The 23962-nt window shown below is 59.9% G+C and overlaps 9 protein-coding genes across 9 annotated transcripts; 4 read left to right on the top strand and 5 right to left on the bottom strand.

Moving 5' to 3' along the window:
* Nucleotides 1-734: 734 nt before the first annotated feature.
* F5Z01DRAFT_625154 (alfa-L-rhamnosidase) lies at nucleotides 735-3434 on the bottom strand (the record flags this gene model as incomplete). Its single annotated transcript, XM_046261406.1, has 1 exon — nucleotides 735-3434. One exon carries the CDS (start codon nucleotides 3432-3434, stop codon nucleotides 735-737), a length of 2700 nt encoding a protein of 899 aa, XP_046116636.1.
* A 366-nt stretch (nucleotides 3435-3800) lies between these two features.
* F5Z01DRAFT_223383 (glycoside hydrolase superfamily) lies at nucleotides 3801-6351 on the bottom strand. The gene is made up of 3 exons (XM_046258239.1): nucleotides 6061-6351; nucleotides 5094-5996; nucleotides 3801-5043 (listed from the first exon to the last, which is right to left on the bottom strand). Exons 1-3 carry the CDS (start codon nucleotides 6175-6177, stop codon nucleotides 4129-4131), a joined length of 1935 nt encoding a protein of 644 aa, XP_046116635.1. The 5' UTR covers nucleotides 6178-6351; the 3' UTR covers nucleotides 3801-4128.
* A 445-nt stretch (nucleotides 6352-6796) lies between these two features.
* On the top strand, nucleotides 6797-8905 carry F5Z01DRAFT_223428 (general substrate transporter). The gene is made up of 7 exons (XM_046258240.1): nucleotides 6797-7042; nucleotides 7105-7348; nucleotides 7410-7926; nucleotides 7991-8267; nucleotides 8322-8406; nucleotides 8458-8527; nucleotides 8585-8905. Exons 1-7 carry the CDS (start codon nucleotides 6946-6948, stop codon nucleotides 8783-8785), a joined length of 1491 nt encoding a protein of 496 aa, XP_046116634.1. The 5' UTR covers nucleotides 6797-6945; the 3' UTR covers nucleotides 8786-8905.
* Nucleotides 8787-10404, bottom strand: F5Z01DRAFT_223484 (uncharacterized protein). The gene has a single exon (XM_046258241.1). It carries the CDS (start codon nucleotides 10120-10122, stop codon nucleotides 9025-9027), a length of 1098 nt encoding a protein of 365 aa, XP_046116633.1. The 5' UTR covers nucleotides 10123-10404; the 3' UTR covers nucleotides 8787-9024.
* A 166-nt stretch (nucleotides 10405-10570) lies between these two features.
* On the top strand, nucleotides 10571-13702 carry F5Z01DRAFT_744256 (uncharacterized protein). Its single transcript, XM_046266915.1, has 2 exons — nucleotides 10571-11137; nucleotides 11194-13702. The coding sequence occupies exons 1-2, from the start codon at nucleotides 10984-10986 to the stop codon at nucleotides 13578-13580; spliced, it is 2541 nt and encodes an 846-aa protein (XP_046116632.1). The 5' UTR covers nucleotides 10571-10983; the 3' UTR covers nucleotides 13581-13702.
* Nucleotides 13691-18234, top strand: F5Z01DRAFT_744255 (peroxisomal biogenesis factor 6; the record flags this gene model as incomplete). The annotated part of the gene is made up of 3 exons (XM_046266914.1): nucleotides 13691-14197; nucleotides 14248-17662; nucleotides 17709-18234. The coding sequence occupies exons 1-3, from the start codon at nucleotides 14044-14046 to the stop codon at nucleotides 18232-18234; spliced, it is 4095 nt and encodes a 1364-aa protein (XP_046116631.1). The 5' UTR covers nucleotides 13691-14043.
* F5Z01DRAFT_660363 (uncharacterized protein) lies at nucleotides 18232-19940 on the bottom strand. The gene is made up of 2 exons (XM_046263826.1): nucleotides 19544-19940; nucleotides 18232-19485 (listed from the first exon to the last, which is right to left on the bottom strand). The coding sequence occupies exons 1-2, from the start codon at nucleotides 19901-19903 to the stop codon at nucleotides 18316-18318; spliced, it is 1530 nt and encodes a 509-aa protein (XP_046116630.1). The 5' UTR covers nucleotides 19904-19940; the 3' UTR covers nucleotides 18232-18315.
* A 114-nt stretch (nucleotides 19941-20054) lies between these two features.
* On the bottom strand, nucleotides 20055-22200 carry F5Z01DRAFT_223297 (uncharacterized protein). Its single transcript, XM_046258238.1, has 4 exons — nucleotides 22174-22200; nucleotides 21665-22104; nucleotides 20867-21595; nucleotides 20055-20794 (listed from the first exon to the last, which is right to left on the bottom strand). The coding sequence occupies exons 2-4, from the start codon at nucleotides 21884-21886 to the stop codon at nucleotides 20255-20257; spliced, it is 1491 nt and encodes a 496-aa protein (XP_046116629.1). The 5' UTR covers nucleotides 21887-22104; nucleotides 22174-22200; the 3' UTR covers nucleotides 20055-20254.
* A 288-nt stretch (nucleotides 22201-22488) lies between these two features.
* On the top strand, nucleotides 22489-23899 carry F5Z01DRAFT_675814 (uncharacterized protein; the record flags this gene model as incomplete). The annotated part of the gene is made up of 5 exons (XM_046265188.1): nucleotides 22489-22693; nucleotides 22768-22824; nucleotides 22877-22911; nucleotides 23025-23377; nucleotides 23485-23899. 5 exons carry the CDS (start codon nucleotides 22489-22491, stop codon nucleotides 23897-23899), a joined length of 1065 nt encoding a protein of 354 aa, XP_046116628.1.
* Between the last annotated feature and the right edge of the window lie 63 nt (nucleotides 23900-23962).

The following is a 23962-nucleotide window of genomic DNA, read 5'->3' as shown; positions in this document are numbered from 1 at the left end:
AGGTAGAGTCCGACGAGATCTTCGACCACCGGCAAGGGGAGGTCGGGACCGCCAGGCACATGGTAACCCGGGAGAACTCGTGGCTCGTGGGAGGCCCCCCTCCCCGGCTCTGACGTCGAGCCGCGCTGCAGAGGAGGCCGAGGAGACGTCGCCTTGAGAAATAGAGCATGACTTTCCCTCAGCTGACGCGAGTAGCTGCAATGCAGAAACCGCCCCTGGCAGGGTTGGCAGGCCGCGTTGAGGGAGTCGCCCACGGTGCATCGTCGTCGGGCGTCGCGGCACTGCTTGCAAGCCGTGGGCCTGCGCATTCTCTGCTTCGGGGCTGATTGATGCCTGGCACTTGAAAGATTTGGCCTCAGAGAGCAATGCTCAAATGGCCGCTACATCCTTGTGCATTGATGCGGGATTGATTTCAAAGTGTGTTTAAAGATTGAAGAGACCAGACGTGGAGGCGGGGTTTCTGTTGGCGACGTTCGTTCATGATGGTTCTATAATCTATTCCCGCTTCGGATTGACACCAATAGATCACGTGGTGCTAAGTCATTCTATTACTACGACGAGACAGAACAGACGCAGGTTGCAACTGAACACCATACGACTTGGTGTTTCAAGAGTCAATTCATGCTTCATGTTGGGTCCAAGATCTATGTCTAGTCTAGACAAGGCATCCCACGCCTTGGCAAACAGACTCAAAAGCACGCGTCCACCATCTACATCTACTGACCCTTCAACGCCTACATACCAAACGCAATCACCTGCTTCTGTGGCGGCCAGGCTTCCTCCTCTTTTGGGAGCGGCCAGTCGACAATGTGCCTGCCCGAACCCACCACGTACTCGCCTCGAGGATCGTCCACGACAGCCTGGACGTTGGGCGGGATCGTGAGATGCACTCGGACCATGCGGTTGTCCTCGACGAGTTCCCAGCGGCAGCTGATCGTACCATGAGGGCTCTCAAACCTGCCCTGCGCACTCGTAATCGTGCCCCCCGGCTTCGGGCTCACGAGGACCTTCTTCCAGCCGGGCTCGAGCAGACTCAAACCCGCGACAGTCCTGTGCAGCCAGTCGGCCACGCTGCCAAGGGCATAGTGATTAAAGCTCGTCATCTCCCCCGGGTTGATGCGGCCGTCCTCGAGCATGCTGTCCCACCGCTCCCAGATCGTCGACGCGCCCTGCGACACCGGGTACAGCCAGCTCGGACACGACTCCTCGAGCAGCATCCGGTACGCTAGCTGGCTGTGGCCGCCCTGCGTCAGCGCCTCGAGCACCGCTGGTGTGCCTGCGAAGCCCGTCGAGATGCGGAACCCTGCGTAGCGAGCGAGGCGCGCCAGGCGATCGCCCGCCACTTTGCGCTGCTCGGGCGTCGCGTGGAGGTCAAAGCGCATCGACAGGGACAGGGACGTCTGGGAGTCGCCCACGACGAGGCCTGACTTGGCCATGTACTTGTCCTGGAATGTTTGCTTCAGCCTGGCGTGCTCGCGCGTGTACATGTCGGCAGAATCCGCGTGGCCCAGTACGCTGGCAATCTTGGCCATGAGAGACGTGACGTGGACGAGATACTGGTCCGCCACCAAGACGCCATCTGTGCGGCTGAGGCCCGGCTCGTGAGGAGGTGCTGCCGGGTCGAGCCAGTCACCAAGCTGCCAGAGCGCCGGGTCCCAGAGCCCATCGCTAGCACGACGCACCGACCGGAGGTAGCTCTCCATGGCGGGCCAGTTGTCCCGCAGCACCTGCGCGTCGCCAAAGTTGCGGTAGAGGTTCCAGGGGAGGATGATGATGACATCGTCCCAGACAGCCTGGGGCACCGTCGGCCACGGACCATCCCTCATGACGTTGGGGATGACGAGTGGGACAATGCCCCCGTTCATGGCCTGCTCGGCAACCACGTCGCGCAGCCAGTTTGCCAGCATCCCGCTGCAGTCGTAGATGTAGCTCGCCGTCGGGCTGAAGACCTGGATATCGCCCGTCCAGCCCAGGCGCTCGTCTCGCTGTGGGCAGTCGGTTGGAAGGCCTACAAAGTTTCCACGCATCGACCAGAGGACGTTCTGATGTAGCCGCGTCACTCGCTCGTCTGAGCACGCAAAGTGACCGGTGCGTCGCATGTCGGTGTGGAGGACCTCGGCCACGAGCGAGTCTAGCGTCAGCGGTCCCTCCGTGTCGTCAGGATGCCATCCACTGACCTCGACGTAGCGGAAACCGTGGTACGTGAAGCGAGGGGCCCAGTTCTCGAGTTGTCGACCACCCGCGAAGATGACGGTGTCGGTGACCTTGGCCTGCCTCAGCGGACGGACGCCTAGTCTGCCCTCCTCCAAGACCTCTGCGAAGCGCATGACTAGCTGATGACCGTCTGGTCGGGCGAGGAGCGGTATCCTGACTCTCCCCACCAGGTTCTGTCCAAAGTCCACCAGTGCCTTGCCGTCGGGATCCTTGGAGATGGATACGGGGCGGACGACCTGCGTCACCCTGACTGGGTCGCAGGAGGAGGGGACGAGCGCGGAGCGGACAGGCTCCAGGACCTCTGCGGGAGACCATCCGGAGTCATTCAGATCCCACGGGTCATACTCGAGGCCCAGATTGTACGTCTCCCCGTCGTACAGGCTACTGGACGTGGTGGCCTGTGGCTTACACTCCCATGTCTCGTCCGTGACGATCCACCTCGACGGGGTCGACGCTGCGTCCGAGTCGAATAGGGCGAGCTGCGCCAGCGGTCCTATGCGGTCACCGTAGATGCGAGACTTGCCCTCGCCCCAGAGGAGTCTCCCAGCGTACCAGCCCTCGGCCACGTCCACCACCAGAATGTTGGTGCCAGCAACAAGAAAGGAGCTGATATCAAATGCCTGGAACTGGAGGCGCGCGTCGTACGTCGTCCAGCCTGGGGCAAGGCACTCATCCCCGATGCGCCGTCCGTTAAGACGGGCTTCATAGAGACCCAGGGCTGTGATGTACAATCGGCTCCGCGCAGCCTTCTCGGGGACGTCGAAGACTTTTCGAAAGCGCATCGGCCGGAACCCATTCTCCGCTGAACACTCGCCGCCTGGCAGATCTGTCGGACTGGTGATGGGCTTTGCGATCCAGCTGTCCTCGTCAAGAATGGACGCTTCGACGGTGAACCAATCCGACCACTCCGTATCGGCTGGCGTGCCGCTGCTTGTGCCAAAGGAACGAACTCGGACATGGGCTCTCTCGAGCGAGTTGAGGGGCGTGTCGGGCCACGGGATAAGGACTGTGTCGGGGCTCTGGACACCAAAGGACAGTGTCTCGCCGTTTCGTTTCCGACGGCGGCTGACTTGGACTTGGTATCCTGTCTGCATCCAGTTTGACAGCCCTGCTGGTGCGTCAATATGCCAGGAGAGGCGCGGTGTCGTAACGTGGATGCCCAACCCAGAGGCGCGCTGCTCGAACCTGAAGTTGGCTATTGACAGGGACGATGATCCCATGGTTGGTGCCTTCATTTTGCAAGTCTGTGTTGAACACATGCACAGAAAATGACAGGGACAAGTGGTGTGCAGAGGCGAGAAATGGTGGCATGGGTTCGTCAGAGCGCGAAGCGTGCTCAGCACCTAGCTCGGCCCATTGCTCCCCCGAGAAACAGCTCCATCTTCTCGCGTGCAAGTCATTCGGGTCATGCCATGACGAAGACGAGGTGCCATCTCGACAGCAGGAGTCAGACGCCCAGCCTTGCCCAAGACTCCAAGATCCTTGAAGGCTGCATCGACCCACACAGTATCAGACTACGTATCTCGCCCTTAGCTTCATGTCCCCCGCATTCTGACTCCGATTGAGCCAGCAGGGGTCGGAGTAAGACGGCCTTTCGTTGGCTCATTCTCCGGCCCTTGTTGCTTTCGTCGCTGGGGAGTCGGGACTGGGGACTGGAGGAGGGCGAGGCATCAGCTGGTCGAAGGGTTCAAGTCGAAGCAACGAGAGCGACGGCGACGGCCCATTCGCTTGGTGCCACAGAGCACTCGCGGTTTCCATGATACTCACAATGGGTTTGGAGGCTTAATTCGTGTCAGAAAACTGTCATATTGATGGACAAATGGCAAAGGAAACATGAAGTCTCGGAGATTGACCAACTATCGAACTAGGACTCTAGGACCATGAATCACGTCTCCCATTGCCTAACAAACCCCCTCACACCGTCAGGATGACAATCTCAAAAGGCTTGGTAAAGGCCACCTCAAAGACGCCCCTCTTGCCCGTAATCCTACGCGTGGTGATGCTGTGCTCATCCCCTCCCTGCGACGGCAGCTTGTTGCTGCTCGTCTCCTTGTCCGCCGTAAAGACGGTCAGCTCCGCCGTGCAGGCACGCGAGCCCTTGACATGGACCTTTACCGCATTCTCCGCACCCGTCGCACCATTGTAGTTGACCATCTTGAGGACAGTCCGCCGACCCGCCTTGGTGGCCGACCACCAGACGGGGCCCAGGCCACCTTCTGTCGCCGTGACGGGCAGCGTCTCGGTGCCGACGTGCGCGGCAAACAGCTGCTGCAGGTAGTAGCTCATGGAGTGCAGGATCTCGTTGGCCGTGTGCTTGATGACGGCGACGGTGTTGGGCTCCTCGTTGTACTCCTTGATGAGCGCGCCGTACGCGGACCCGAGGATAATGTCCGAGTTCTTCTCGATGCCGAGCAGCATGATGGCCTCGCCGCAGGCCATGCCAAACGTCTGGGCGCCAATCTCGGGTCCTGCGCCGCTGCCCTCCCGGATGGCCGCGTACTCGCCCACAAAGACAGGGTACTTGCGGCTGGCCTGGTCAAAGGTGTTGTACAGGCTGGCAAAGTGGTTCTGGTTGTCGTAGATGTGCAGGTCGACCATGGCCCCGCTGCCCGTGTCCGGCGAGGGCGACGGGTTGATGGTCGAGACGACGTGCATGTCCGGGTACTTTGCGCGGATGGCGTTGTAGAACATGTCGAAGCGGTACGCGTAGTAGGAGTCATACCCGCCGTTGAGGTAGTCCTCGTTGCTGATCTCGACCCAGTCAACCTGGAAGGGCTCCTCGTAGCCGAGTTGGACGCGTTTGGCCCCCATGGGCGTCGATGCGTCGCCCTGTTTCGCTGGTTAGCTCATGCGACTCTCCATCGGGGGGCGGATCTCACTGTCAAAAACTCGAGCTCGTCCATGGCCGAGTCCACATAGGGCTGCAGCTCGTCCTCGGGGACCACGTCGCCGTTGAGAGAGAGACCGCCATAGATACCCAGGACGACGGTCAGGTTCATGTCCCTGGCCATGGTCATCTGCTCGAGGAGGCCGAAGCCCTGTGTCTCAATGTCGCCCCAGGTGCTGAGCTTGCCAAAGCGCTGCTCCAACGAGCCAATACTCTCATTCCACTTGAACTGGTTCCCCAGCGACAGGCCCTCCATGTTGTTGCCGCCTGGCAGGCGGATCCAGCTGGCCTTGAGGTCGGCCAGGGTCTGGGCTAGATCCTCCCTCAGCCCGTTGTCGCGGTTCTGGTAGGTCTGCTTGAAGAGGCTGAGCAGGTTGACGTACACGCTCTGGCCCGCCAGCTGGCTCCCGTCAAAGACAAAGGAGAAGGTGTTGTTGGACGTGCTCGCGCTGCTCTGGGGCTGGAACGTGGGGAGCTTGTGCTGGACCCAGTCCTGCGAGGCGTCCTGGCTGGCGCGCGTCGTGGCAGATGACAGCTTCTCGCCCGTGAGCGTGTTGGTGAAGAAGCACTCGACGTCGCCGTCGTAGTCGCCGCGCAGGTAGAAGCTCGCCGCGTACCGCTTGGCCGCGTCCACGTGGAAGCCCCAGAAGCCGTCGTTGTAGAAGCCGACGGGACCCGTGGTGCCCTCGGGCACGTCCATGCGCATCTGGTAGGTGAGGCTGTCGGACAGGGCCGGCGCCGTGGTGTCAATGCTCAATTCCACGTCGCCTATGGGGTGCCAAAACTCTGTGTTCCTGTCAAAGCTGGCCCGCCGTCCGGGACCAGGCGAGCCCTGGAACGCACGGTTGCGGATCATCTCGCCGTAGAGGCCGCCATCGCCCGAGTGGTAGATTTCCTGTGGGGCATGGTTAGTTGGGGACGAGGAAGATGCAAGCTGGGAGGGCCAGGGCGTGGCGAACCTCGTAGAGAAGGCCGTACAGCAGCGGGCTGGACGCATTGCCTCCGTTGGGCGCAATGTCGAGGCGTAGAGACGAAGCAAGCTTGCAAAGCAGCGGAAGGGCAGCAAGGAAACGCATTTTGAGCAATAATTGGTGTGGCAGGACAGAACGTATCGTCTGAATCGGGTGATCCTGGCAGCTGAACTTGAGACTGTCTCCCTCCCGGTACTTATACAGGAGGTCTATGGCAACCTGTACTCGAGTATCTGCCAGACACCGCTGCTAAATCGCCCAAAGAAGAAGCTCGCCACTGTTCTTCGGCTCCTGATGTCCCGAGGAGGCATGTTCTCGTCGTAAACGAGCCACGAGCTCCCTGTCTATACTCTGTGCCCTCGAGTCTTAGACTCCTGGCCTCGTCCACAAAGTCGGCTCCCCAGATCGATCCCCCACACGTCTGCCAAGGGGTCCGCATGCAGATTTACCGAGTCAGCGGGGATTTGGAGGCGTACCCCAGGTCTGGGTCCTCGTGGCGTGGACGTGCATTGGTGCGCGTGTGAGGCCGCGAGTTCGCACTGGGCTCGAGACCAATCTCGTCGAGATGCCTTCATCTCTAGCCCTCCTCTCCCAATCCCAGTCCCTGGCCCAGACTATAGACTCCCTGGACCGAGTCACCCTCGGTCTAACTCTGGCCGTGCCCCAGCATGCCATGCGTTGACCCTCGCGACGACACCTTCGGCAGCATCTGATCCGGGCGCGCATTTAATAACCCCCAGAGCGCGTCTCCAAGTCCAACTCCCAAGAGTCACAAGGCTCAAGCTCAGCACAATCTTGACCATCCTCGCCAAGTCAAGACTTCACTCTTGTATTCCCTAGCCTCCAAAGTCAAGTCCCAAGCACATAGCCGCCATGGCCTTGCCGTCCAAGGTCTACCAGGTCCTGGTCGGCGTCTTCGCTGCCCTGGGCTCGTTCCTCTACGGCTACGACCTGACAATTGTCGCAGAGGGTTCGTTCTATTCTTTCCCCCTACCTCCATTCCATCTCCCAGTCCCCTCTGACCATTCTCAGTCGTCGCCAGCCAGTCCTTCAACCGCAAGTTCAACCCCAGCGTCGACGAGATCGGCCTCGTCGCCTCCCTCCTCACTGCTGGCGCCTTTGTCGGCGCTGGGCTGGCTGCCACCACCAGTGACTTCCTCGGTCGCCGCGTCACCATCGGCACAGGTGGTCTCGTTTTCTGTCTCGGTGGTGCCCTTCAGACGGGCGCAGAGAACTATAGCTATGTCATCGGCGGCAGATTCATCAGTGGCTGCGGGTACGTCTCAAGGAGGACTTGACAAGTATGGACTGTGCGTGCAATGGGCTGACAACTCCAGTGTCGGTATCCTCACCATGATCATCCCCCTGTATCAAGCCGAGCTGGCGCACCCAGACATTCGCGGCCTCGTCACGGGCCTGCAGCAGTTCATGCTCGGCGTCGGTGGCGTCTGCGGTGCCTGGATCAGCTACGGCACCTACGTCGGCTTCGACGACGACCGCCAGTGGCGCATCCCCTTTGGTCTCCAGATCGTCCCCGCCGCCCTCCTCGCCGGTCTCATCGTCTTCTTTCCCGAGTCCCCTCGCTGGCTCATCAAGAAGGGCAGGACCGAGGACGGTCTGCGGACGCTGGCCAGACTCCACTCAGGTGGCAACACCGAGGATGCCTGGGTCATCGCCGAGCACCAGCAGATCCAGGACTCGGTCGCGCACGAGTCCGAGGTCGAGGCCAAGTCGTACACCGAGCTCTTCCGCGACCGTGCCAACTTCCGCCGGGTCGTCATCGCCTGTGCCATCCAGGCAGCCACGCAGATGACGGGCATCTCGGCCATCCAGTACTACTCTGTCACCATCTTTGTAAGTCCAAATTCTTGCCGCGTCCCGTTTGTGCGTGTTGCTCACATCTGACCCCGTCCAACAGGCCCAAGTCGGCATCACGGGCGAAGACACCCTTCGATACCAGGCCATCAACTCCGTCATTGGCCTCATCAGCGAGGTCCTGATCATGCTCCTCGTCGACAAGACCGGTCGTCGCACCATCATCATCGCCGGCAGTCTGCTCATGTCCTTGACCTACATTATCAGCACCGTCCTCATGGCCATGTTCCCAGCCTCCGCGCACAGCACGGGGGCCCATTGGGGCTTCATCATCATGACCTGGCTCTTCAACTTCTGCTTCTCCAGCATGGGTTCTCTCTGTACGTTTTTTCCTCCCCCTCGGCAAGCCATCATGTCACTTACCTACCAATTAGCCTGGATCATCCCCGCCGAAATGTTCGACACCCAGACACGCGCCAAGGGAGTGGCCCTCGCCACCATGACCTCCTTTGCGTTCAAGTGAGTCCACTGCCTTGCCAAGGTACCAACAATTGCTGACACCGTGCGCAGCACCATGATCGGACAGGTTACGCCTCTCGGCATGGCCAACGTGGGCTGGCGCTTCTACATTCTCTTTGTGGTATGTGCTCCTCGATGCTTATCCATTTTCACCTCTTTCTGACACGTCTGCCTCCAGGTGACCAATATCACCAACGCCCTCTTCTTCTGGTCTTTCCTCCCGGAGACCGGCAAGGTGCCGCTCGAGGAGATGAGGCGTCTCTTCTCCGAATCGCCCCTCTTCATCGGCAGCAGGGACACGAGCCAGTATGTCAACCACGATGTCTCGCACCTGGCCCACCAGCTCGACGAGAAGCACCAGGCCACGACTGTGGAGTAAGGCAGTGCTGGGATGAGATACCTTGGGTGACGGGGATCCTAGAATTTGTCCATGCCGGATTTTCCGTCTTCTTCAGCACTTGGAGGCGGAACGAAGCATGTTGGTGCCTTGTTGCCAGGAAGATGTAGCTGTAATGACCATGTACTATTCAAATCACCCATCGACACACAATATCACCTCGCAGAAGGGCATGTCTCGTATTCAACACACCATAAAACACACGCTCTTCAAAACCACGCCTACGACGTGCCCCCACCGAGCTTGACAATCTCCGCCTCAATGGCCTTGCCAAACCCCTCGGTCTTGCCTTGACCACCCATGTCCGGGGTCACGACGCTGCTCTCGGCGCGCGCCAGCACATTCTCAATGGCCTTGAGCATCGTCGCCGCCGCCTCCTTGTACCCAAAGTGCTCGAGCATCATCTGCCCGGCCCAGATCATGCCGACCGGGTTCGCCACGCCCCGGCCGTAGATGTCCGGGGCACTGCCGTGGACGGGCTCGAACAGGGAGGGGAATGTGCTGCTCGGGTTGATGTTGGCGGACGGGGCGATGCCGATGGTGCCGGTGCAGGCAGGCCCCAGATCCGAGAGGATGTCGCCAAATAGGTTGCTCGCAACAACAACGTCAAAGATCTGCGGTCGCTGCACGAAATGCGCCGTCAGGATGTCAATGTGGTATTTTTCCACACTGACGTCGGCAAAGTTCTTGGACATGGCCGCCACGCGCGAGTCCCACCAGGGCATGGTGATGCTGATCCCGTTGCTCTTGGTGGCGCTGGTGAGCTTCTTCCTCGGCCTGCTCTGCGCCAGCTCAAACGCGTACCGGAGGACACGGTCCACGCCCACCCGCGTCATCACCGTGTCCTGGATGACCGTCTCCCGGTCGGTGCCCTCAAACATCGTGCCGCCGACGCTACTGTACTCGCCCTCGGTGTTCTCCCGCACGATCCAAAAGTCAATGTCGCCAGGCTTCCGCCCAGCGAGTGGGCAGGGCACGCCCGGCATGAGCCGACACGGGCGCAGGTTGACGTACTGGTCAAACTCCCGGCGGAACTTGAGGAGACTGCCCCAGAGGGAGACATTGTCCGGTACGCGGTCTGGCATGCCGACGGCGCCAAAGTAGAGGGCGTCGAAGCCCTCGAGCTGCGCTTTCCAGTCGTCGGGCATCATGGTGCCGTGCTTGTCGTAGTAGTCACATGACGCAAAGTAAAAGGTCTTCATCTCCAGCGGGATGCTGTACGCCTTGGCGGCGGCTTCGAGGCAGGCCACGCCGTGTGGCATGACTTCTTGGCCGATGCCATCACCGGAGATGACTGCGATGCGAAGCGTTTTGGGCATGTTGGAACTTGGGGTCGAACGTTATGCTACAATGAGAAGATGAGATTCTTAAACTTAGTTTTTATACACGCCCAGCGAGCGACCGGACTTGATCATGCCGCAGTCTGAAGTGAGCGTGGGGTGGGTAACCGTGGGCTGCGGGGAAGAAAAGGCCGCGGACTTGTGCATGGCCGAGCGCTGGTTTTGCGTGACGAGGCCAATCTCATCTTGGAGGAGGCGATGTCAGGATCGTCTTGCTACATGGCAGATCAGACTCGGTCTGTCGGGTCTCAAATTCGGAGGATGGAAGTGATGAGATCTCATCGTCACATGCTTCAATTGAGCTTAATTGAGCAGGTGAGATGACTAAGCAAGCTGCCCAAATTGCGGGGTACCAAAATCATCAGCCACATTGGTCTGCGCCACAACTTGAATGTGGCTGATTTCAATGCCCGCTTGCAAGGGTCCAAGCGGTCGCCTAGCAACGAGGAAGATCAGCAAAGGGATGGATGGATGCATGCCCAACGCACCAGCGACTCTCCAGTCGTCAGCGTCACACGAGCTCGCGCTGAGCTTGCTTCATTTTCGTGCGGCATAATCTCCTGCCCGCTGGACGATTGTTTGACTTTACACCATCTGGAATCGAACGACGAGCAAGCAGCAAACATACCTACTGAAATGCTACAGTGGACGCCGTCTTCGAACCCCGTCTAGCCCCGCTGCCAACATTCCTCCCCAAACAATCGCCCACATACCGACAGTCTACAAGACCGACATTCCTCCCACCACGGCTGCGAAGCCGCCAAGCACGCTCGCACACCTCGCACGGAAAGCGCCGGGTGCTCGTGCTGTTGGAGAGCCCTCAGCATCGTCGCCGCCGTCATGGCGCCGACAGGAGACGAGTTCTCGTCGCCTGGGTCCGTCACCTACGACTCCGAGACCATGGTCGTGGGCGACGGTACCTGGGACTTTTCCAAGAACACGTTTCTCCTGCCCAACTTGGAGGGGTTCAACTTTGATACCATGCGCTACAATGGTATGTGACTGTTTCACGCCCTCCAGCGGCTGCAACCAACTGACGAGGTACTATAGGCATGGGCAATCGCTTCTCTACCCTAACACAATATCACAGCATCATACTTGCGCACGGCATCCTCGCAGCCCTCGTCTTTCTTCTCTTTGTCCCGACAGCCATTTTCGTCGTGCGGTTTCACACGGGCCGACCCGGTTTCGCTGTTCGCTTCCACGCCCGCCTGCAGATCGTCTCGGGCCTCCTACTCATCGTCGTCTTCATTCTCGGTTTCCTGGCCGTCGGACCCAGCAGAGCCTTGTCCAATCCCCACCATGGCATCGGCGTCGCCATCTTTGTGGTCTTTGTCCTTCAGTTTGTCGGTGGCCGCATCATCTACCGCATTCAAAAGGCGCACTCGCTGCGTGTCACACTGCACCAATGGGGAGGTCGCACCATCGCGCTGCTGGGCATGATACAGATCCCGCTGGGGCTGACCTTGTATGGCGCACCCAAGTATCTGTTCATTCTGTACGCGGTGTGGATGGCCTTTCTCCTCCTCGTATACTTTATCCTCAACTTCCGAGCCGGCAGCCGCAGAGAGCTTTTGATCGAGCCGACAAGGTCGGAGATTGGGCGCTCGGAAATCGGCGGTGCTCGCTCCGAAGCTCGCACGCGCGTCACAGACTCGGAATACTTCTCTGAGCATCGCGACGACGGGCACAACAAGTGGAAGTGGCTTGGACCACTGGCTGCGGGTGGTGCTGCTTGGTGGTGGTCGAAGGGGAGGGGCAAGGGCGCGCGAGACCGCAGTCGAACGCCCTCGCCATCTGGACGAAGGCGTGGCCCCGAGGTGGTCCCATCGCGCAGAGGGTCTGCCAGCTACTACGAATCTGACAAGTACACTGATGTCACGCCCCGACGCAAAAGTGGTGGTGGCGGCGGTGGCATGATGCGGGCATTGGGCGGAGCCGCAGCATTCGTTGGTGCGGGCAAGCTTTTCAACAACTACATGGACAAGCGCAGGGGTGGCTATGATGATGAGTACTCGGCCGTCTCGACAGAGACCCCACGACGATACCCGCCAGGTCGCGGTATCCCCCCGAGCGACATGAGCTCTGAGCTCACAGAGGACATTCGAGGTGACCCGACGGCGACATCTCTGCTCTCGCCCCCGCCAGGTGAGCGCGCTGCAATGGCGGGTGCCCTGGGCGCTGCAGATTCACGAGTGGGCTCACAACGACATGCTCATCCCCGAGGCCCACCGCCAGCTCGCCGCCCAGGGGCCAGACGTAGCTTTGACGACTCTGAATACTCATCGTACGTGAGCCCATCGCGTCGTCCCGTCGACGCAGAAGGGTCTCGAGGGGGCGGCATGGGCAAGGGCATCCTTGGTGGCATTGGGCTGGGGTGGATCGGCAAGAAGATGGCGGATAGGAAGGCGAGAAAGGAGGAGCAGCGCCGCATGGACGAGGAAGACGACATGCGCTCGGGGCTGACGGATTCGAGGTACACGGGCGACGGCTACCCATCCCCGACACGCAAACCTGCTCGGAGACCGACTGTACGACGACCAACGGGCTATCCGCCGCCGTCTGCGCCGACTGAGATGACCGAGTCGTCCATTCTCACCGAGGAACCTTCGACAGTTGCCCCGATGCCACCTCGCGCGAGCGGGCCAAGCAGCCACGCAAGATCACGCTCGAGATCACAACGAAATATTGCGCCAGTAGCGATGCCGGCCATGCCGCCAGATCACTCCGAGACCGAGAGCTCATACGTGTCAGACGCCCGGCCTCGACGTCGCGAGTCCTCCAAGAGACGGAAAGAGGGTGAGAGAGCATCAGCCGCCGCGGCAGCCCGGGCATCCGAGCTGGCGGCAGAGCAAGACGTCGAGCGCGAGCGCTACGGCTCACCCAACAGCAACCCAGTGAGCGTCAAGCTCAAGATGCACGACGACAGGGACAGGAACGTGACGTTACGGCGCCTCACGGAGGAAGAGGCACGCGCAGCCCGGGGCCGCAGTCGCGCCGACTCGGAAAGCAACCTGTCCGAGTACGACTCGCCCAGCCAGGGGCGCACGCGATACAGACGGGGCTCGAGCCACCGGCGCGCCGAGTCTGCTGCGGAGCGACGCGTCGAGGATGAGCGAGACACGCTCGCTCCCCTATCGCCGCCCAACCCAGCGTTCGCCAAGGGGAGACGGAACAAGGATTCGGCGTACTACTCGGGCGCACAACCTGGACCGTCGGGGACGTCGGCGGCGGCAGGACAGACGGTGTCCAGCCTGGGGAGCCTCGCTAGTCCCGAGAGCCACGGGACGTGGAGCCAGATGAGTCCATCGCCGAGCGGACCTCCTGCTGTAGAGAAGCCTGGACCAGGATCAGCGGCCGACAACAGGAGGAGAAGGAGGCAGGAGAGGAGAAGAGGGAGCAGTGCGCAGCCGTCAGCGGCCGACATGTTTGATTAGAGTGGATGACAGTAATGGCGTTTGGGGTTGGGAAAACGTCGAGTGATGTGACCTAGACTTTCTATTTATGATTAGATATGAGCTATGTCGATTAACTTTAACCAAAGGCTCTCCTTATTACGATTAATCTTCCGCAGATAATTCAGTGTTGAGTGTGTGGTGTAAACTAAGTACGAGTTTGTGAAGTATAGGGTAGCCATGTTCCCGGGTGAAGAGCCTCGGCCCAGCTGTGACCCCAAGCTGAAGAGCCGAGCGACGTGGAGCTGACCTGCCTGACCTGAACCCCAAGGCGGCTGGCGATCGCGACACCACATGCATGCAACACTACACTCTCGCCGCTACCAGCAAGCGCCCATTTACGACCAAGGACCCTTCTTCCTAATGGCGTGAGGTATTGTGGTGCCATCAAGCAACCGAGACACCAGCGACCGAGGGCCAATTGCAGCAAACCACCATCACATCCATGGCCACCACAGCTTCCGACAGAAAGCGTAGGCGGCGCACCAGGCGTCGCCAGGACAAACCGCCCATATCCGCACGTCTGGTCCTCGATGACCAGATCAAGGGCGACGTTGGCGTGCTCTCGCCTGATCTGTTCCACGAGCTGTTCCCCAATCGTGCGTCTGCTCTGCCCGCCACTGTGAACCACCAAGCTGACAAGTCCTAGACACAGAAGAGGTCGCTCACATTGCCCTCGCGCCCTGGACGCCTCTGGCTACACCCTCCGATGCCCCGTGGTCCGTCGTCCCCGTCCGCCCAGCCTCAAACCCTCTCCATCCGACGACCGTCCACTTCTCGCCGTCCTCGTCCTCGCTGCAGCGCTTTGCCGTCGCCCTCCAACGTCTCGCGCCCTCGAAGCTGGCCGGCCACAGGAGCGGCATTGACGTCCTCATCCTCGACGCCGCTCCCATCCCCCTCGACACCGTATACGTCAGCCTCGAGGGCGAGCTGTCGCGCAGGCTGGAGGCGGGCGAGGGCACCTTTTACAGAGACCACCCCACGGCTGGGCACCGAGGCAAGGGTCTCACGGAGGATGACAAGCTCGCGGGCGCCTTGCGCTATGCGCTGAGCAGCTTGAGCGTTGTACACACAGAGGATCTGTTTCCCCTGCCTCTGCCACCTCATCCCGTGACGCACATTCCGGCCAACCCTGGCAAGATTGTGCTCTGCGAGCCAGTGGCGCAGGGCGTCCTGACTGACGCGACGAAGATCATCCTCATGCGCGGACGCGGTCACGGGAAGAGGGCACGACTGACAGCCCCAGCCATGCCGGCAAGTCGCAGGGCGATCAACGGCATCCGCGAGGAGGAAGACGACGAGGGCGCGACGACGGACCAGTTCTACTCGGCGGCCGAAGAGCGGGACCGATCCGAGGCGCCCAGCGCGGCGGAGACGGAGACGGCCACCGAGACCGAGACGGAGACGGAAATGTCAGAGCTGGATCGTGACGAGGGAGACGTCGACGAGCTCTCGGATGATTCCATGGACGACATGATCTCCCTGCAGGCGCCGATGTTGCCTGCTTCGTCAGCCAGCGGTGTGTCCACCATGCAGCCTGGCTCGCCTATGACAGTGGGAACCATCCGTGGGAGGCGAACGAACGGCATCGCGACGCCTGGCTCCGTCTTCTCCAACATGACGTCCATGACGGCCCGTCCCGATCGTCCCAGGGGTCGTCTCTTCAAGGCACAGGGGCTGATGCGTGGGATGCCGGCAGATCTGCTCCATCCCAAGCCCGCGCCCGAAGATGATGACGAGGCGCGCGTCTACGTGCACGTGTCCTCGCTGCCCAAGATTGGCTGCTTCTCGGGCGACTGGGTCCGTCTGGAGGCTGCGTCTGAGCCGCCTGTCAACGGCTTTGGTGCGTTTGGTCTGGGGAGTTTTGGTCAGCAGGAGGTGGAGACTACTAACTGGCGACCTGTGAGGGTCTATGGCCTGCCCGAAGGATACGCACCGCGGCCGATGACGAGGATACCGAGCGCCAGGCACGGCGAGCGCAAGCTGTCCTTTTTCGCGTCGCAGGTACAACCGGCCCCGAGTCCGACGGCCTATGCCTCGCCTATTCTGCTGGCGAACCTGGAAGACGCGAGCTACCTGCGCATTGCGCCGCTCAAGAGATCTGCATATCAGGGGAAAGGGACTCTGCCACGGTTCACGAGTGCCTCTCGTCCGCCGTACGCTCGCGATATCACCGTGCATCATGTGCGGACACCCGTCTCGGCAGAACGCGCCTATCAGACCGCGGTTCTCGGTGGTCTAAAGCACTACTTTGCGTCCAAGACGCGGCTTGTGCGTTCAGGGGATCTGATTGCGGTGCCTGTCGACGCTCAGCTCGGTCGAGCCCTGCAGGAGATGCCTGGCGCACCCGGTGGCGGTTCTGAGGTGGACGATGTTATGGCCCTGACGACCGGTGGTCAGAACCACTCCGCCGCGCACATTGATGGCGTCGCTTGGTTTAAGATTGGGCACATTCGCATTCAAAAGGCCGACGAGGACGAAGACAGCTCCGCCGAAGCCTTCTGGGGCAACGTGGCCTGCATCGACAGCTCTTCCGTGGGCATGCATGGCTCCGGGTTCCAGACCAGCCGTATACCAGGGACCAGGAAGAGCACATGGCAATATTATCTAGGCCTGCGGAAACTACCACTACGCGACCCTGAGGGCCCGCCCGCGGCACTGCCGCCACCTGAGCGCGACCAGCAGCAGCAGAGCTACGTCTCGCCGTTGCGGCACCAGCTCAGACAGCTGCTGGCCGCAGCGACAAGCAAGAGAGCGATCGCGCTCAAGATGCCCCCCGTCGCCATCCTACTGACCTCGACGCATCGCAACATTGGCAAGAGTACCCTCGCCGCCGGGGCCTGTGGCGACATTGGCCTACACACCTTCACCATTGACGCTTTCGACATCTTGAGTGAGGGCGGCAACGGGGGCGGTGGCAGCGATGTCAAGACAGAGGGATTCCTTCGCACGCGCGCCGAGCGCGCCATGAGCTGCGGGCCTGACTGCTGCGGCCTGCTGATACGGCACGTCGAAGCACTCACAGCCGACAGGATCGAGGTGACGCTCAAGGAGATACTGGACGACACCAGGGTGCTTATCGCCACGACCAACGAGGTTGACAAGGTCCCCGACGGCGTGCGGGCCCTCTTCACCCATGAGCTCGAGATGGGCGCACCCGACGAAAAGGAGCGAGAGGCTATTCTGCGCAACATCCTGGACGATCGCGGCCTCGGTCTCGAGCCCAGCATCGATCTCAACAGCGTTGCGCTGAAGACGGCCGCGCTTGTCGCAGGTGATCTGGTCGACGTGGTCGACCGCGCCTCGGCAGCGCAGCAGAACCGCCTGGAAACCCTGATCGCCGACACGCCCCTGACCCTCCGGGACGTGCAGATCGCCGGCGGCACTATGGCGCGTTGCCTGACGCGGGGCGACCTCGACGCAGCCGTCGAGGCGGCGCGCAAGACATTCTCCGATTCCATCGGCGCCCCCAAGATCCCCAACGTCACCTGGGACGACGTCGGCGGCCTGTCCAACGTCAAGGACGCCATCACCGAGACCATCCAGCTACCGCTCGAGCGACCCGAGATGTTTGCGCGCGGCATGAAGAAGCGCTCCGGCATCCTCTTCTACGGCCCGCCCGGCACCGGCAAAACGCTGCTCGCCAAGGCCATTGCGACCGAGTACAGCCTCAACTTCTTCTCCGTCAAGGGCCCGGAGCTGCTCAACATGTACATTGGCGAGTCCGAGGCCAACGTGCGCCGCGTCTTTCAGCGCGCCCGCGATGCCCGGCCCTGCGTCGTCTTCTTTGATGAGCTCGACTCGGTCGCCCCCAAGCGCGGCAACCAGGGCGACAGCGGCGGTGTCATGGATCGCATCGTGTCACAGCTGCTCGCCGAGCTGGACGGCATGTCCTCGGGCGACAGCACGGGGTCTGGTGGTGTCTTTGTCATTGGCGCCACCAACAGGCCCGATCTGCTGGACCCGGCTCTGCTGCGACCGGGTCGATTTGACAAGATGCTCTATCTGGGAGTGTCGGATACGCACGAGAAGCAACTCACCATTCTGCAGGCGTTGACGCGCAAGTACGTTCTCCTCTGTCCTTTCTGGCAACTCATCTAACCCTCACAGGTTCACACTCGATCCGACGCTCTCGCTGCGCAGCGTCGCCAACCAGCTCCCCCTGACATACACAGGCGCCGACTTTTACGCCTTGTGCTCCGACGCCATGCTCAAGGCCGTCACGCGGCAGGCCCAAATGGTCGACAGCAAGATCCAGCACCTGCGCGCCGACATGTCCACCGCCTACTTCTTTGACCACCACGCCACGCCCGAGGACCTGGCAGTCGTGGTCACCGAGCAGGACTTTCTGGCCGCGCAGCAGGAGCTTGTGCCCAGTGTCAGCCAGGGCGAGCTGCAGCACTACGAGAAAGTCAGGGCCACTTTTGAGGGCAGCGGCGAGAAGAAGGCCGACAAGGGCAAGGGCAAGGCGATAGAGTACGCTGTCCAGGATAAGGGCAAGGGGAAGGCGGCCGAGTATAGCTACGACGACGGCGAGGCCAACGGCACGGTGAGGAGGAAGAGGGACAAGGGCAAGGGGAAGGCTATCGCGGGTTTTGAGGATGGCACGGCAAGTGATGATGACGGTTTATATTAGTGAGTGTAAGTACAGAGGCTTGTGTGTAGATATACAGGGCGGATTTTGTGTGCATGTGTATGGCACCTCCAACCATGACCGTTATGGCTCTTTCTTTGCGCTGGCAGGCTCGGCAGCAGCTGGCGTGTCTGGTTTTGTCGTTGCGGCGGCGGCGGCTGTAGGCTTGGCGGCAGTCTTCTCGTCGTCTTCTGATGACTCTTCGTCCGAGTCTTCCTCATCATCCTCGGAATCGTCCTCCTCTGAGCTCTCTTCTTCTTCGTCTTCCTCGTCGTCGTCGTCATCGTCGTCGTCCTCGTCACTGGACTCCGCAGCAGTTCCTTTTGGAGCCGGTTTCCCAGCTGGCGTCGTCGCTGTTGCCGTTAGCTTGGCAGCTTCCGTCGCGGGCTTGTTCACGTCCTTGCTCAATGTCGGTATGGCGCCTAGTGGCGCAGGCTTCCATGTCGCGCTCGTGGGGCTTTGCACGTTGGCTGCAGATTGCGTCGTAAGGTCTTGCTTCCACGTGCCGCTCGTGGGGGACTGCAACCCAGGCATTGCGATCCCAGCTGGCTTGGGGGCTGGCGTCGCAGGCTGTTTGTTCTCCTTTTCCGACTCTTCCTCTGAGCTCTCCTCTTCGTCATCGTCTGACTCTTCCTCGGAGGAAGACTCTTCCTCCGAGTCGTCTTCGTCGTCATCGTCCTCACTCTCCTTCTTGTCCACAGCGGCCTTGGTGACTTCTGCCTCCTTTTTCTCGTCAGGTTTTCCTTGTCCCTCGGTCTTCTCTTCTTCTTTCGGCGACGCCACGCCTGCCTTCTCCTCGGCCTTTTTCTTTTCAATGGCGGCGGCACCCTCTTTACCGTGGACCTTCTCTCGCAGGCTCTTCAGCCGAAGCTCCTTAGCCTTCTGGGCTGCTTCGTCCGCGACCGAGCGTATGGGCAGCGCCTCTTCCTTCTTCTCCGTCTTCTTGGCGGGAATGGCAGCAGGGGTCGACTTTTTGGGTTCTGGCGCTGGAGGGGGGTTCGCTGGGGCCGGTGTACCGGTCGAGACCTCTGTCTTGTCGCTTGTGGACGTCGTGTTCGGTGTGGGTGTGGTCTTTGACGCACCGGCCGCGGCGGCCGCCGTGCCAGCTGCTGCAGACGCCTTCTGGACGGGCCGTCGGAGCTTGGGAACGGGGTATTTGTAGTGGATGTTGGGTATGGTGTTCTCGTCGTAGTAGATCTTGACATGCTGCTTTAGTTCCCTGTACTCGTTCCACTCTTCAATTTCCACAATGTCCTGTGAGGTTAGTGCCGTTGCGCAGGGATACGCATCAGGGACGGTGGCTTCGACATACCCCAATAACCAGACCCTCCTGCACCAGGCCAGGGAGCTTGCGCACCCTGCCGCTTGGGTCTTTACCAGCTCGTCGACCCCATAGCATACGCGCCTTTTGATCAGTCGCAATGTCGAGGGCTTTGAACGGGATGCGATTGGCGCGGAGGATGGTCTCGAGGCGGGAGGTGGCCGTGACGATGTGCGAGGAGCCGGCTGTAAGGGACGTGAAGATGTAGAGAGCTGGGTCGTCGGTGAGAGTGCTCATGTTGACGGATTCTGTATGCAGAGATGCACGATGCAAGGACGGTGGGAACGCTTCAATGCTGGGACAGTGGAAGAAATGCTGCTGGAGTTGGATGGCTGGAAAGGGGGAGGACATGGGCTGGAGCCACAGCACGTACGTACCTCAGGCTGGTATGTAACAGCTACCAGGTATAGAGGGGGCGGGGTTCGGCATTGGGCTGCTTCAGCTGACATTGGGCGTCACACTTTAGGGTAGGTAGTCCCCTTTGTAGCACGTGAAAGTGGTTCAGGGTAGTTGAGTGCTGGTAGTGAACCCTGGCCACGAGAGCAATGTTCCCCTTTCACAAACCACACTCTCATCTCTAGCCTTTTTTATCAGGAAAAGTTCCTCTGAAGGCGAGAATATTGGTATCTCAACCCATTTCACAACAAAAGAAGCCGACTGAAAGCTAATCTCGCGATGCTGGAAGAGTAGTCTCAACAGCCATCACACGGCCACCTCAAAGTCTTTGTCGAGTTGTTTCTGAAGCTCCGCCCACTGACCCTTCACCTTGCAAGCTGAGGTCCAGTAATTGCCCTTGTCATCCTTCCCAAGGACAAAGAAGCCGTCCACGGGTTTGATGGGGCCGTGGTTCTCCTGGACATAGCAAGGGCGGCATGGCGCGTCACCTTCTCCGGCGTGCCTACGCGCCGGAGCAAAGTCCAGGTCGAAAAGACCGGCCTTTGACCAGTTGGAGAACCCTATCTGAGCCATCCCTCCGTTCCCGATGATGGCGATGGGTAGGCCGGTGTTCGATGCGCGCACCATGGCGTAGTAGGCCTCATGCTGCGCCCGCGTGCCCTGCTCGTTGATGGCCTTTCGTACCTGGCGCGCGAGCCAGCTCAGCGGCTTCGACGAGACGTCGCCGGCACTGACGAGCACGTTTGCCCACCCGAACGCGTTGCCGACGTAAGGCCGCTCAGTCGACGCAGGGATCAGATCGCCCTCGAATGCCTTCCGAAGCGACATGGCAATGGACCCGGCAACCTAGTCGCAGGATTAACTCGACTATTTCACAACAATGATACGTGTAACTTGTCCAGCGGGGTCAGAACCTACTAGTCTGTCAGGGCTCATACCCATCGACCTCACAACACAACTCATGGTCCATGCTGTGAGAATGTCGCCTTCCGTCAGGAAAACCTTGGAAGGATCCTCGCCCCTCCCGACAGCCTCCGCGCGGAGCTCCTCCACGGCCTTCTCTAGCTGCGGTCGCCAGTACGTCTCCGGGATACAGACCATGCCGTTGTCCTTGGCTCGGACGAGCATGTCGAAACCGTAGCCTAACCCCCACCTGAGAATACCGACCAGTCCGACCCGTCTGTCCGCTAAGACGTGCTGCTCCGTGGCAGTTCGCGTACCCTTTGCGATGGCGTCGAAAGGATCCGATTTGGCATCACACGGCGTTGGGATGTCTGCTTCCTTGCCCCAGAGCATGTTGCTCCACCCCTCAACGACGTACTGCATCCCGAGAGCATCAAAGGCAACGTGCTGCCACTGCAGCACGACAACCGTCTTGTCAGTGAAGGAGTTGACGCGCAGGCCCAGAACCGGGCGATCGGAGGTGAGGTAGTCCTTGATGCCTCCAGGTCGATACCCGGGCTCCCACGCCAGATCTGCCAGGTCATCCGGGTCGCTGACCCGAGCGGGTCGGGTAGAGGGCTGCGGGATCTTGCAGGCCGCAGGGTGAGAAGCAGCGGACATGCCGTGGTCTACGTGGGAGAAGCCGATGGCTGGCCGCTCGCGCGTGAACTCGTTTGGGATGTGCCATTCGATCTTGCCAGCGCCCTGTGCAGCGAGACGGATGACAACTTAGCATCTTCGTCATTGAAGCCGTGGCTACGATTTTACTCTCACATTTGTCCTCAGCCGGCCTCCCAGCTTTTCCCACCCTGGTCTCTTGACCAGACCCTCTAGAGCTAGCCGCAGCTTCTCCGGGTCAAGAACGGAGTCGAACACGAGTGAGACGGCCATGTTGTTCCCCTGGACCAGTGGACTGTCCTCAAAGAAGTGAAGCGGCAGGACTCGGTCTGTGGGGACGACCTTGACGGCAGGCTTGCGGCCAAAGAGGTAGTCCATGTTGGTTGTTGTCGACAGGGAGCATGCGGAAACAAGGTCGCTTGGATTGTCTGTTGTGACGAGTCGTGCTTGTTGGACAGGACCGGACGCTGCTCTCGGAAAGACGACAGACAAGGGGATATCGCACTCTTATCGTCAGCCTCGCTAAGCAACTCGTTTTGGTACTTTGGTGCGTTGGTGGTGTGGGTTTGACAGGGGTCCGGACGACATGTTGACTTGTCAGTTGAATCCCCAGTCCCAAATTTCAAGATGCCTGTCCGTGCATACGGAGTACTGACAACCTGCATGGGACTGGTGTGATGATCCTTGACCGTCACAGACTCACAGCGGTCACGGCCTAGTCATAGAGACTATCCGTACTCCGTATCAAAACCGCATGCAGGAGAGAAGCAAGAGTTTCTGATTTCTTATTGTTGGTCCTCGAGCCCAAGTCCCGTTTATTAATTCGCCCCGAATGCTGGGACCAACATGTCGCCTTGGCGACCCCTGAGAATGGAGTTTATAAAGTCCTTGAAATAATCGTATTCTCGGCGTCTTTATCCTATTGCTAGCTCCACCGCTATTGTTCTATCTCCGTCCCCTCTGCGTATCCCACCACGACGATGACCAGTGAACAAATCGACCTGTCGACGACACCAGGCATGCAACCGCCGGGAGACCAGGAGTCGCAATTCGATGGTCCGTACAACTCGGTGCAGATGGCCAATGTGATTGCTTTTGGCCTCACATATTTCTTGGCCACGGTTGTTCTTGGCCTCCGGTATTTCCAGGCTGTGAAGCTCATCAAGAAAGTTGAGATGGACCTTGGTATGGACGCCCTCCAAGACGAGACCTCAAATCCCCCGAGCAGCCGGAGACTGACCACAACATGTAACAAGTAGTGATTATCACGATATCCTACGGCTTGTCACTCACCTACTTCATCACGTTGATAAATCGTAAATATTACGACGGGTCTCCTCCGGGCCTACGCATAGCTGACTCGGACAGTGATGAATTGGGGCTGGGGGAAACACCTCTGGGATGTATCACTGGCATCTTTGATGGAAATGAACAAGGCACGATATCGCCTGCCTTGGCCAATCCGGACCACACTTTGGAAGGCCAGTAGACAAACTTTCCCACTAACACCATATAGACCTTGCTGCCCAACACGCTGGCGTACTTGATATGCCCTTCCGTCACCAAGCTAGCCATTCTGGCTGTGTTGTATCAGATCAACCCTTCCATCGCCTACCGCATCGTTGTCGTCCTCGTCGCCGTCGCCATCTTCACATACACCATGGCATGCTGCGTCATCACGGGCGGCCCGTGCAATCCCCTCAAGGAGGGCGCCCTTCAGTGCCTGGAAAACGTCGCGCTTTCGCATGCGGTGTTGAACATTGCATCTGATTTTGCAGTGATCGCCATCCCGATACCGACAGTTCACAAGCTCCAGCTTTTGCTGAAGCAGAAAATCTCGATTGGGTGTATCCTGGCCATCGGATCACTGTACGCACCTACCTCCCATTCTTCCCCCCCTCACGCAAGAAGCGCATTGGTGCTTTCAGACCGCGCGTGATAATCGTTGGAAAAGTTTTGACTGACTGACGTGGCAGCGTAGTCGTGTGCTCCATAGCCCGCCTGCCATATGCCGTGGTCCTCCCTCGCACCGAGGACTCAACGTATACGCAGGCCATCCTTGGCATCTGGTCCATTGCCGAGATCAACCTCGGCATTATATGCGCCTGTGCCATGCGATTCAAGTCGCTGATCCGGACCTACCTTCCCCAGCTTCAGATCTTCAGCTCCAGCTCGCAGGGCGGGAAGAAACAGTCCAAGGGGCCGTCGACGAAAGGATTGCGGATGGACCAAACAGACGCGCAGGATTCATGCTCATACCAACTCCACAGCTTTCAAAAAAGGAGGACGAGTCTGATACCTCGTGACAAGGACGCCAAGTATCAATCGTACAAAATGGATAAGGGCGGCAGGAGTGTCGACGGTGACAGCGCTGACGAGATTTTGGCTTGAGCTTCCAACTCGTGGCGTGCAAGTCGTCGAGGGGAGATCCCACGAACAGTACGCACTTGGGGA

Source organism: Emericellopsis atlantica (genome assembly GCF_019669845.1).
Source record: "Emericellopsis atlantica unplaced genomic scaffold F5Z01scaffold_20, whole genome shotgun sequence".
NCBI lineage: Eukaryota > Fungi > Ascomycota > Sordariomycetes > Hypocreales > Bionectriaceae > Emericellopsis > Emericellopsis atlantica.
The sequence above is the reverse complement of the archived record's forward strand: the minus strand, read 5'-3'. Positions and strand labels throughout refer to the sequence as shown.

Excerpts from the sequence above, each read along its gene's own strand:
- F5Z01DRAFT_223428 (XM_046258240.1), top strand. The coding sequence starts at position 6,946 with ATGGCCTTGCCGTCCAAGGTCTACCAGGTCCTGGTCGGCGTCTTCGCT. Across the intron at positions 8,268-8,321 it reads CTCCAGCATGGGTTCTCTCT|CCTGGATCATCCCCGCCGAA; the intron begins GTACGTTTTTTC and ends CCTACCAATTAG. Across the intron at positions 8,407-8,457 it reads ATGACCTCCTTTGCGTTCAA|CACCATGATCGGACAGGTTA; the intron begins GTGAGTCCACTG and ends CACCGTGCGCAG.
- F5Z01DRAFT_223484 (XM_046258241.1), bottom strand. The coding sequence starts at position 10,122 with ATGCCCAAAACGCTTCGCATCGCAGTCATCTCCGGTGATGGCATCGGC.
- F5Z01DRAFT_223297 (XM_046258238.1), bottom strand. The coding sequence starts at position 21,886 with ATGGACTACCTCTTTGGCCGCAAGCCTGCCGTCAAGGTCGTCCCCACA. Across the intron at positions 21,596-21,664 it reads GAGGCCGGCTGAGGACAAAT|GGCGCTGGCAAGATCGAATG; the intron begins GTGAGAGTAAAA and ends CTCGCTGCACAG. Across the intron at positions 20,795-20,866 it reads GTATGAGCCCTGACAGACTA|GTTGCCGGGTCCATTGCCAT; the intron begins GTAGGTTCTGAC and ends TCCTGCGACTAG.
- F5Z01DRAFT_223383 (XM_046258239.1), bottom strand. The coding sequence starts at position 6,177 with ATGCGTTTCCTTGCTGCCCTTCCGCTGCTTTGCAAGCTTGCTTCGTCT. Across the intron at positions 5,997-6,060 it reads TGTACGGCCTTCTCTACGAG|GAAATCTACCACTCGGGCGA; the intron begins GTTCGCCACGCC and ends CATGCCCCACAG. Across the intron at positions 5,044-5,093 it reads ACGAGCTCGAGTTTTTGACA|GGCGACGCATCGACGCCCAT; the intron begins GTGAGATCCGCC and ends CCAGCGAAACAG.
- F5Z01DRAFT_660363 (XM_046263826.1), bottom strand. The coding sequence starts at position 19,903 with ATGTCCTCCCCCTTTCCAGCCATCCAACTCCAGCAGCATTTCTTCCAC. Across the intron at positions 19,486-19,543 it reads AGGAGGGTCTGGTTATTGGG|GACATTGTGGAAATTGAAGA; the intron begins GTATGTCGAAGC and ends CTAACCTCACAG.
- F5Z01DRAFT_744256 (XM_046266915.1), top strand. The coding sequence starts at position 10,984 with ATGGCGCCGACAGGAGACGAGTTCTCGTCGCCTGGGTCCGTCACCTAC. Across the intron at positions 11,138-11,193 it reads TGATACCATGCGCTACAATG|GCATGGGCAATCGCTTCTCT; the intron begins GTATGTGACTGT and ends GAGGTACTATAG.